General features: G+C 45.6%; 1 protein-coding gene across 1 annotated transcript; it reads left to right on the top strand.

Moving 5' to 3' along the window:
• Positions 1 to 836: 836 nt before the first annotated feature.
• On the top strand, positions 837 to 11,611 carry LOC144095272 (putative serine carboxypeptidase CPVL). The gene is made up of 4 exons (XM_077629050.1): positions 837 to 1,085; positions 2,259 to 2,589; positions 7,611 to 8,128; positions 11,326 to 11,611. Exons 1-4 carry the CDS (start codon positions 837 to 839, stop codon positions 11,605 to 11,607), a joined length of 1,380 nt encoding a protein of 459 aa, XP_077485176.1. The 3' UTR covers positions 11,608 to 11,611.
• The last annotated feature ends 269 nt before the right edge of the window (positions 11,612 to 11,880 follow it).

Raw genomic sequence — 11,880 nt, 5'->3', positions numbered from 1 at the left:
TTATATGCATCGTTATGGGCATGTAAGTCAAGTAAGCTTAAAACAACTGCATTGAATGCATGATTGTCAAGCTGCTGAATACTAAGTTGAAGCCGTATGCTGAGTTACTTTAGTGTATGTCGCACTGTTTTGAAAAATCGTTTACAAGAACTCTTATATTACCTTTCTTTGCGCAATCATCAGTGTAACTTACTGCAAACAGCAATAAGTAAAGGTATGCCGGATTTTCAAGAGGACTTTCCGTTTATAACAGCGTCTAAATAGTGGAGCTGCAAAAAAGGATATAATCTTCCCTTAGCCAGAAACTATAGCAGTCGAAGACCTTCGCCCGATCAGTGAAAATCAAGCCCAAAAAGTACATTTCGGAACCGTATTATAATTCTAACAGAGTTGCATCATAATGTCGCATTCTTCTTTTTTAATTTTGTACAATCTGCGTCACCCCTGTGCTAAGCGCTCCAGCACCGAGCACCCGATCATAAAAGCCGAAATTACCCAGCAGGCCATAGTTTTCGGGTGAAGTGCACGCGCCTGCCTAGCATCGACTTCCATGTGGCCCTACTGCCCTACAAGCGCTGCCTGTCAAACCTAGCAGTTTCAGCGGGGTGTCCCTTTCTATGCGGGTCAGTCTTTCCCTCGAACACTCTACACAAGCACACAAGGGTGACGCAGGCTGTACTTCCCTAAGGTTTAAATGGCCACAGTCAGCCAAGTATACTGTGCCGTCACCGTAAATAGACCTGCAAAACTGGACCACGTGTTTACAAACACAACGACTTTATGAGGACTAGCTAAACAAGAATGCAAACAATGCTCCGTCTTCTGGAGAGTTGAAAATGTTAACTGAAAAAAAAAAACACTCCATCCTTTTGTCCGACACAGGTCACAAGCCAACCTCAGAAGTCGACGAGGGAGAGCCTCTGTTCTTGACTCCTCTAATTGAAGCTGGCCAGTACGACGAAGCCTTGGAAAGAAGCAGGGTTGGCAGCCTCGGCGATGTCCCTGATGTTCTCAGTTACTCGGGTTTCATCACCGCCAACAAGGAGCTGGGAAGCAACCTCTTCTTCTGGTTTGTCCCTGCCATGGTAATGTCCAGCGCTGGAAACTACCGTAACCTTTCACGGAATAGACCGCACTGTTTCGATATTGCTAGAATGATGCTAAGCTTCCGCACAGGGAAAAAAAATCATATTTTCCGGACACATTGCACCTTCCTGTTTTAAAATGACATCACGAATAACATCTCGGAATATCAAAACAGGCATTCCCAAATCATTAACGATACAGAACCATTTCACTGAAAAGCAAGGTGGCTTCCTCGTTCTTCACTAAGACCAGGAAGAAAAATGATTGGTAGCATATTTTTTTTCAATCTATATGATATTATGTGCCACTTGGCGAACGTAAGAAAGCACACTACGAGATCGGATATTAACGGCACGAACACCGTTACATTTTCCGTGTGCAGATGTGTTTTAAAAGCTTTCACACTTTGGTTTGATGTCTGCAACTTTAATGTGAATCTGAGTTACAACATAATAATACTTTTTGTACTAGCGCATGCGAGAAGCGTCTTGACGTCAGATGTACACCTCTTCACGAAACACGCATCTCCCAGTGCAGGGTCTTGAAAAAGCATAAATGTCTCAAATGACTGCTAAGTAACGCTTTTACTCTTCGCTCCTTTTGATGTGTTTCAATACATTAGTATCGAGCTTTAAACCAAAACTAGTCTCTTGGTCGTTTAGCATTGCCAAAAAATCCGTTTCCCTCGACTCTTTGTCGAATTCGTTCTCTTGCATTGCGTTTGAATTGACACCACTTTTCACTTCCAAAATCCGTGAAATTATTGCTCCATAAGGGAGGCATAATAGTTTAGTTGAAATCAATACAAAACACAGCGAACGTTAATTTGACAAAAAAAAATGTCCCACCATCTGTCGCTGTCAACAGTGAACGTCGGGAAAAATCCCTGAACACAGCGCTATCTACTACAAGCTATGTGAGCCGGTCTGTTGATGCTTGTTTTCTTCATCTTTCTGATGCTCACTCGACCTTCAAAAAGTTTCTGATTGATTGATTGATTGATTGATTGATTGATTGATTGATTGATTGATTGATTGATTGATTGATTGATTGATTGATTGATTGATTGATTGATTGATTGATTGATTGATTTGAATTGAATTTAATTGACCAGTAGTTATTACGTGTGAGAGGTGTGTTTCGAATCTTTCATACCATTTTCTTTCTCACAGGAAAACCCCGACCGGGCGCCGGTAATGCTCTGGCTCCAGGGAGGACCGGGTACGTCTTCTCTTCTCGGCCTGTTCGTGGAGCACGGTCCTTACTACGTGGACGAGCACAACGCGGCGCAGCTGCGCCCAGTCACGTGGACACGCAGCATATCGGTTCTCTACGTGGACAACCCCGTGGGCACTGGCTTCAGCTTCACGCAGAGTGACGACGGCTACGCCCGCAACATGTCCGACGTGAGCAGGGACATGCTCGAGTTTCTGCAGCAGTTCTTCACCCTCTTCGACAAATACTCGTCGAACGATTTCTACCTGGCCGGGGAATCTTACGCCGGTGAGAACTATCACCGAAATTCTACGCAGCTTTAATTAAAAACACTGCATTTCATAAAGGAAAATATGATTCCAAGACCAGCGCTCTCCAAGTCAAGTTCGGTGACAACGTACGCAAACCGAATCCAAGGGGGAAAGAGTTAAACTTTATTTCCGGTGAGATTGACATGCCCAGCTGTCCTGATGATTCAGCAACTCGGGCCATCTGCTGGCCGCCAGAAGTTAACACTGTTCAACATGGTTGGGATATTTTAAACTCGCAATTTTTGAAAAACCTAGAGCGTCCTGAAAGATTCTACGCGAGCATGGTGATTATGATGGCCGACTCATCCGCTCGCTGCAACATCTGGCCAATATAATGCTTCTCGCCCTCATACCAACCTTTCTCGACGACCATATAAAATAAATGGGATGTACCGGACGTTTCTAATTCTGGCTGTGGTTTGCAACTTCAAACCAAAATCCAAACAACATCAAGAACCAAACAACATCAAACCAAAATACCAGTTCAACAGGGCAAAGAGGTAACGGTCTTTTCTCGTGAATGTTGAGCTATTTGTCCCAGGAACGACGGCACGGATGGAGAGCATGAATCTCCTGGGTCGTGCATAAACAATGCAACATGGGCACTAGTCATGCAAAAATATGGGTAAAAATCCGATCGACAGTATCCATACTTTATGTTTTAACTATCTGTAGTCTGAAAACAATACCGACAGTTTTGCTACCGATAGCACTACCGGTAGTATTACAATAGTTTGCGAACGCTTACTATCTATAGTACTGTCAATAGTCTTGCAAAGTTGGTCAGCGATATTTTAAAAAATTACAAGAACTGGCTATCGTAACACTCAGTTCATGCAACAATGTTTTTTTGCGAAATACATAAATTATTAGTTTCAGCTTTCGAGGTCCGAAATGTGGCCCTTCCTATATTCCTACTGAAAACTAACCAGTGTTATACCAACAGAGCTAGATGTTCACATTCTTACTTTCAAATTCCAAAATACAATAAAAACTTCTTCCAGCACAATCATTGACAGCTGTAACGGCTTTATTTCCTCCACATTTGAAGAGTTAAACGTGTTGCTTATCATGTGTCAGTCAGGCATTCTGGTGCCATGTCAACTTTCATGCCCTTCATGCTCCTCCTGTCGGAAACTATCTGTGCAGCGGCTGAGAATACGCGTTCGGCTAGTACCAGCATTGGTGGATTATATAAGTACTTCATAGTCACTTCAGAGAGTGACATTGTTGAGGTTTGGCCAGAACACCTGAATATTAAAGGGTTGCTATCCCTTGCCTGTGGTTGCAACTCCAGGTACTCTCGAAACAATAGCTGTGTCGGTTCAGGGCTTCTGATGCCGTCTCTAAAGAAATTCCGGATTCTGTTTTCTGCCGTACCTTCTTTTGAAACTGGCTGCATTCCAGAGGGTTCTGCTGGAAGACAAACTGCTTTAGGCATTCGCAGGTTTAGTTCATCATTCAAATAAGCCTTGCGCGGTCTGCGTTTTTTCCGGCCAAAAATACTCGCTCGTTTAGTGGTAGGTCCGCAGTGTTGCAAGTGCTGCGAGATGTCTTTCTTCATACTCCTCATTCTTTTATGCAAAGAGTAAGCGCACTCTCAAAACAATTCCTTATGATCTGCGCGTTTAAGCGCAGGCCCAATGAGCTCAAGCAGATATGCTGCGATACCGCATACACTACACACAAGACACCACACGTGTCAGAACACGCGACAGAAACAAAAAGATAGAGAGCACGCGATCATTTAGCCTCGAAAAGAAAGAAAAGCAGCCTGCCATCAGCGCTAACAAAGCTACCAGTCCATGTCACGCGGAAACCAAGCTCGTGAAAGGCGACTGAGAGGTGGCTTATCTCGTGAATATACAACCTTTGTCCGTAAAGTTCTGACACTGAGTCCATTAAAAAAATGCGTCTAACATTGAAATCATTTGTGCAGCACCCCTTCGAAATAGTCTCCCTTGCAGTCTATACACAGCTTCGAACCCTTCTTGAGGTCTTGGAAACAGTTAGAAAACGCTTCTTTTGGCAGGGTTGACAGCTCCTTTGTCGTGGCGCCTTGAATGGCCTCCATGCTCCCTATCCAGCGACCTTTTAGGGCTCTCTTCACACGCGGAAACAGGAAACAATCGCATGGGGAGAGGTCATGCGAGTATGGCGGATGGGGAAGTACAGTAATGCTGTGCTTGGCGAGAAATTTTGTCACGCTGAGAGCAATGTGCGGCCTTGCGTTATCGTGGAGAAGGCTCCATTGTCCAGATGCCCTTAAGTCACGGCGACGGCGTCGCAGTGCACCACGCATGTGTTGGAGCACGCGGATATAAAACGCCTGATTCACCGTCTGCCCTTGTTGGACGAACTCTTATGCATGACACCTCTGGCATCGAAAAAAACGATCGGCATCGTCTTTGTATTGGCCTTCTGTCGTCGCACCTTTCTCGACGCCGGAGAGCTTGTGGACCGCCATTCGGCGCCCTGCCTCTTTGTTTTAGGGTCGTATTGAAAACACTATGTTTCGTCTTCAGCAGTGATGTTGTCGACGAATGCAGCATCTTTCTCTGCCTCGGAGAGCAAATCAGCGCTCACTGATGCCCGCGTGTCCTTCTGGTCCTGTGTGAGGGAGTGCGGCACAAGTCTGGCATTCATATTTCGTTTCCCCAAGTTCTCTTGCAAAATTTGGTGGCATGTTGTCTTACTAATGTCGAGAGCATCTGATAGAATGAGGACTGTAATGGTGCGGTCTTGCTGTACGGTTCCCCTGGTTCGAGCCACGTTGTTTTCATTCCGTGAGGTTGAAGGGCGCCCCTTCCTTGTGTCGTCCTCCACCGACGTTCTCCCCGAAACGAGCCTCTTGTGCCGCTCGAAAAATCGTGCCCGCGATAATTTCTCGTTGCCGTAAGCGTCACGAAGGAGCTCATACGTCTGAGTGGCTGTCTTGCCAAGCTTCACACAGAATTTTATGCTTACACGCTGTTCGAGGTAAACGTCCATCTCTCCACATTCACTCACAGTAGAATGCGCAGACGACAAGTGACAACGTATTTTTCTACACGTAATGTCATCTAGCGACTGCCACAGCAATTAACATAAATAGCTCAGGTTATCCCGAAAATATGGTGCTACACCTACGCGGCAACATTTGTTTAGGGAAATCATTCCTAGAGAAGAAAATAAATCAGTCTCGAAACTTTACGGACAAAGGTTGTATATTCTATGATGTCTTCACAGTGTAGACTGAGGCTAATGGAATTGAGCCCCAACTGCACCGATTAGTGTGCCGCCGCTTATGATGCAGTTAAATGATCACCAAATTTTCCTATCAATATTCTTTTTAATACTCAGCCCGGGTCGAAGTAACATGCGACAGTTCGCCGCCAGCCAGACCAGACCAGACGGATTGCCTGACCAGACGGATTTCCGTCGAACACTTGACTACAGCCACGACAAAGCGACTATCAGAAAAATTATTCGATACGGCATCCAGAACATGAATTCTTCCTATTTCTGACATCTTATAGACGTTAAACGCCGTAGAAACTCAACACAGGCTAAAATGTAAGGTATAAGACGTCGTCTTGTTCAGAATTATCCGCTTGGGATTTTCGAAGTGTTGGCAATCGCTGGTGTGGCCTAAGCTAAATTGTCTTTGTCCTGACACTGAGCGTTCCGTACAAGCTTACCTGGCGCAACGGCCATCTTCTGTTCTATAAGCAGCAGACAAACTTCCAAGAGCCCGAAAGTCGGCAAATATAACCTCTAAAGAAATAACTCTATTAGACTTTGGCTCATAAGCAGACGGGTCTTAAGAGTTCGTCTCTGGCCGTATGGAAGATTTATGGACGGCGCCGGTCGTTTTTGCCAGCACATCTACCGGTTCTATGAATACCGAAGACTGCTATGAACACGAAGACTGCTAGAAAAGACAGCCTTTCCAGCGTTAATACCATCCGCATACCGCGTGCTCGGGACATGCGGGAAAACATTCCCAACTTTATGCTGCAGAGAATTTACGCGGCGCATTGCGCGATCATATCCTATAGATAGCCCTATCGACAGTGAACTTTCTAGAGTATTATCGGTAGATTTATTTCTTGCTATTGATATTTCTTTAATTGCTTAACTGTTGATAGTATCGATATCACCATCAATAGTATTATCGATATCTTAGCTCACTAACTCCTGCCAGCCAGCCCTTTCAGGTTATTTATGCGGGGTTTTTTTGCGCATGCAATGTGCATTGTCCTACCCCGCGATTTCACACAGTGTCGCAACCTGCCTGATATTAAATAGCGTGATCCGACAACGTATGTTTGAAAGGCGTGGGAGAGAGCTTGAATAGACGAAGTTGCTTTCCGTAACCGCATGCCTCTTGGACATCAGGAACAGGCGTAGCACCGCTGTCCTTAGTGATGCTTTAATGCAGGAATGCGTATCCCGTCTACATCTTCACCTCTCAATGTCCGCACATCTTTGCCAGTCCGTCCGTTCGCATCACCCAAACACTATAGTGGAAACGTAGTGTACCTGAGAAAGTTGCCGGTCACACTGGAATTCATAACTACATCTCTTGGTGCGCAACCAGAATAGTGCAGGGCTCATGCATCTAAGCACTTCGCTATCTCCTCTTTTACCTTTAATGCTACCTTGGACACATCAACAAGAGTGACAGTTATTGGACTTGAAACAACAAGATTTAGGCTAAAGCAAAACAATGTATAATAAAAAATATCGAAAATAGACCACAGAACTTCACTACAACTTCACTCCCAGCCTGTGCGTGAGTGAAGGAATCAATAACAGTGTTCCTTGCTGCTGCATGAGATTGGTGCCGGCAAGAAGCCACTCGGTTTTGTTTGCTCTGCATTTGTACGTATGTTTTGCTTCCTCGCCTAACCGGATCAGGCAGGTCTGTATGCATCAGGCAGGCAGTGCATCAACCTATTGCTGCCATCACCTCCTGAGAGGACTTCATTATTTCATGCGCTATTCTCTCCGCAGGTAAATACGTCCCTGCCATTGGCGCCGCATTGCACCAGTCCAGAGCAGAGTTACGGGTACCAGTCAACCTGAAGGGTCTCTCCATTGGCAATGGCTTTATCGACCCGGTGAACATGCTCGTTTATGGGCGCTACCTGTACCAGGTTGGCCTCATGGACCGAAACCAAGCAACATACACGCAGAAAGAGTGTGATCTGGCAGCGGAACTGATCCGTGAGGAGCGCTACACGGAGGCTTCCTCGCTCGCGATTGAATTGATCTTCGGCGTCGTCTTCGGATGGCCTACGTATTTCGAAAACGTCACAGGCTATAATTATGTCTATAATTACCTGATCACCAAAAAACCTGAGTCGCACACACGTTACGAGAAGTTCGTCCAGACCTCGGCAGTGCGCCATGCCATCCACGTGGGAGGAGCCCAGTTCGGCGAGAACAAATCAACCGTGGTGCTTCACCTTGCAGATGACCTTATCAAGTCGGTCAGGGACGAGTTCGCATTCTTCTTAAACAACTACAAGGTAATTCTCCACACACCACTCTGTCTAACTCAAAGCTCTCAACACAGCTGTGCTGCCTGTCCAGTCGCTGTGAATATTCTTCTGTAGAGCTTATAACGACTGCTATATAATGACTCCTAACGGCATCTGACGACTGTCGCGGAATACAAACCCCGGCCAGGACCGCTACGGACAGCGATCGCGATGTGGTGGCAGCAAAATAAGTACCACTCTGCTCGTCTATCCGACGGCTGCCAGAATGGAGCGGGCCTAAGCGGTCGTCAGTGATTGCTAGTTTCATATGTACACTTGGAAGCGTGGGGAAGATGAACTGCAGATACGCCAGGAACATTACGGCCATAATCTTGTCAGCCATAAATGCTAATTAGTTCTGGGACTCCGCTGACAATGTGCTCAAGACAAAGGGTACGTGTTGGAGCTGCAGGTGGAGCTTCAGAAAAGAGAGAGAAATATTTTGCAGAGCTAATTTACCGGCTGTGAGCTTTAATCAACGAAGGCTGCTACAGCGGAGATTTGTCCATTTAAAGGGACCGGCCACTGATCAAAGTGTTTCATGAGATTTTGGCGGAATTGGAGAAAGACATCGTGCCTCGTATTGAGTACGAGAAGTATTTAAAATATTAATGTGGCATCAAAGTCGCATAAAAAAGTGTGTCTCGATAAAGCGTTCCTTTGGAAGGGTGGGGGCGCCTATTGTCCAAACGGGAGACACCATTTTGAACCACATGTTTAGCGCTGACCACTACAATGAAGAGAAAGGTTCTAAAATAGAATTTTAATTATGGCTTCAATATCTTGAGGCAGTATTGGACGCTATCGCGCGTCAAAGACACGAAAGTATTGATTTCCGCAAAAATACTTTGGTGCGGCTAAATGTGGCTGAAATTCAAAACGGCGGAGATGTCAATACCCTACCCATTGAGGAACAATACCAAAGGAATTGCATCGAAGCACCCTGACAAAAATTAGCATAAAGAAGAGTGTCTGAAAGCTTTGAAAGTTTTTTCCAGTGACTCCAGCATTGCATAAAGCATACTGAAGTGATATATAGCGATGAAACCCGGTCATTACTTGTGTCACCCACCACGTGACCAAAACTGGGCAAAATATCGCTGATTTGTTTTAACTGCACAGGGTTTTTTTTTTTTCATGGAGGACTGTTCGTCGTGTTTTATTATAGTTTAAGCTCTCTACAGTGCGCCGTTCGATGAAAAGCGACGCTTCTTTCGCAACGCCGATGATGTGGTTTTAGCTTTTGGCACAAGATGGCGCCACAGTGTTTTGAATTTCTTGGAGCGGCAACCCCGGAGTTCCCGGGTTCGAACCCGACCGCGGCGGCTGCGTTTTCATGGAGGAAAAACGCTAAGGCGCCCGTGTGCTGTGCGATGTCAGTGCACGTTAAAGATCCCCAGGTGGTCGAAATTATTCCGGAGCCCTCCACTACGGCACCTATTCTTCCTTTCTTTCACTCCCTCCTTTATCCCTTCCCTTACGGCGTGGTTCAGGTGTCCAAAGATATATGAGACAGATACTGCGCCATTTCCTTTCCCCAAAAACCAATTACTATTATTATTATTATTAACCCCGGAGTTCCCGGGTTCGAACCCGACCGCGGCGGCTGCGTTTTTATGGAGGAAAAACGCAAAGGCGCCCGTGTGCTGTGCGATGTCAGTGCACGTTAGAGATCCCCAGGTGGTCGAAATTATTCCGGAGCCCTCCACTACGGCACCTCTTCTTCCTTTCTTCTTTCACTCCCTCCTTTATCCCTTCCCTTACGGCGCGGTTCAGGTGTCCAACAATATATGAGACAGATACTGCGCCATTTTCCTTTCCCCAAAAACCAATTATTATTATTCAATACCGGTCCACTAAACCTTTCGTCGACGTGGCATATATCATGATACCGCAACAGCTTTGGGTGCGGACGCTGAAAGGACGCTACTCTGCAGGAAACATGAGTATATAATTACCGTTTCGCGGGTGAGATTTACAGTATTTTTTGTTACATCACTTTTTCCCAAGTGCAATCTCATTCGTGATCACTGATCATGATTTCCATCATCTGGGCACATGAAAACGGGTGCATAAACTAATCTAAAAGTTCTCGGTAAAACTCTACATCGCTTTTAACAAAACTGTTGCAGAATCCAGAGCTTTAGACAGCAAGCTCGGTGTTCTACTGATAATAAACGAGTGTTTAAAATTCAGTGTACTGTCCCTTTAGGAAAATCCCTCGTTACTCACCCTTTATCTCTGGTCAATCTCGAAATTTTCTCTCCCCCCTCTCCCTTCAACGTGGAAAAGAGATTTCACTCTAAAGTTTTTCACGAAAAAGCAATCAGAACTTGAACTAAAATATGGAAGAAAGCAATCGGAGGATAATGTAAAAACTACAGCGTGAGCGGTGCCCATCATAAGCACATGCGTTTCATTGAAACTATCTTGTTTTTCGTAATGTTATGCGTATAGCATTGCATTCTGTCAGTGATTTTCGTGCTCGGTCAGAAAAATAAGCACGTGACGGAAGCTGGGGTTCGCGAATGTCGAGGTTAAATGCATTCCTGCGTCAAAACTGCCTTTCTCTGTCATGTTTGCTGCGTGGTCCGGCTAGCAGGCTCTAGAGTGTGAAAGGTAACGGGCGGGAGGGTGCCTGAAAAGAAGAAAGAATGTTTGAATTGCTTTCAGCGGGAAATGTTCGCGCTCATTGTCAGGAGACTACGTATTCAATCACAAGCACCTTCTTGCAATGCCTAAAACTGTTTCTATCTTCTCTTTTTCGAGAGAAACCTGTACCCATAACGCTGCAGATTGCCGTCGGAAGTTAAACACCCAATATTTCGAGTACTCTTATCCAACGAAAGTTTTTGGGGCCTGTAGTTTTAATCTCTGTGTGTGCACACACAGACACTATCCTTTTTTAACGATTCTAGTGCCCTGAGTTTCTTTCCGATCACTGCAGTGAGGCTCGTATGAAATCTTCAGAGCTTCAGATTTTTCGGAGGATGAGTACACATCACTCATCACCCCTTTCAAAAATCTGCAGTTTCAAGTTGGGCACAACCCCGCTGTACGGCCCGTGCCGCAAACCTGTTCCCTGGCAACTTTTCGAAAGTCCTCACGTCTACATAGTTCTTGGACTATCGAGAGACAAATGTGTTTCTTACACGGACCCCACGTGTTGCTCTCTTTTCGCAAAGGCACTTCACTACAGCGGTCAGCTGGACATCGCCGTTCCATACACTGCGACCGAGGCCTTCATGTCTTCGCTGCAATGGTCGGGGGCCCAGGAGTTCGCCAGTGCCCCACAGCAGATTTGGCGTTCGGCCGACGGTGATGAGGTGCTGGGCTACGTTAAGAAAGCGAACAACTTCACAATGGTTCTCGTCCGGAACGGGGGTCACATCCTGCCCTACGACCAGCCAGAAGTGGCCTACGAACTGATCACCAGATTTCTCAACGACGTCTCGTTGGTGGTTTAGAAGGCAGACTTTAGCAACACTCATTCCCACAGCACAAATAAAATGGTCTCATTTCTAAATAAAGGTCACGACTGCGATTAGTTGTGGGTACTTTCAGACACGAGGATCATAATAAGCATGATTACTACAACAGCGGTCACCTGCTAAGAGAATTCCTAAACGTTTTAGAGGCCAAGCTTGTGAGACAGAAGTAGTTCATTATTCGTAATGACAATGCGCTTTTTTGACACAAACCTGGTACCTTATGATTCAGAAGAGTTGCATTTACCAATG

This window comes from Amblyomma americanum, chromosome 6 (genome assembly GCF_052857255.1).
Source record: "Amblyomma americanum isolate KBUSLIRL-KWMA chromosome 6, ASM5285725v1, whole genome shotgun sequence".
Lineage (NCBI taxonomy): Eukaryota > Metazoa > Arthropoda > Arachnida > Ixodida > Ixodidae > Amblyomma > Amblyomma americanum.
The sequence above is the reverse complement of the archived record's forward strand: the minus strand, read 5'-3'. Positions and strand labels throughout refer to the sequence as shown.

What these genes read in the sequence shown, in the direction of transcription:
- LOC144095272 (XM_077629050.1), top strand. Translation starts at nt 837, where the DNA reads ATGTTAACTGAAAAAAAAAAACACTCCATCCTTTTGTCCGACACAGGT. An exon ending in TCTGGTTTGTCCCTGCCATG is followed by an intron (nt 1,086 to 2,258) that starts GTAATGTCCAGC and finishes TCTTTCTCACAG; the next exon opens with GAAAACCCCGACCGGGCGCC. An exon ending in GGCCGGGGAATCTTACGCCG is followed by an intron (nt 2,590 to 7,610) that starts GTGAGAACTATC and finishes TTCTCTCCGCAG; the next exon opens with GTAAATACGTCCCTGCCATT.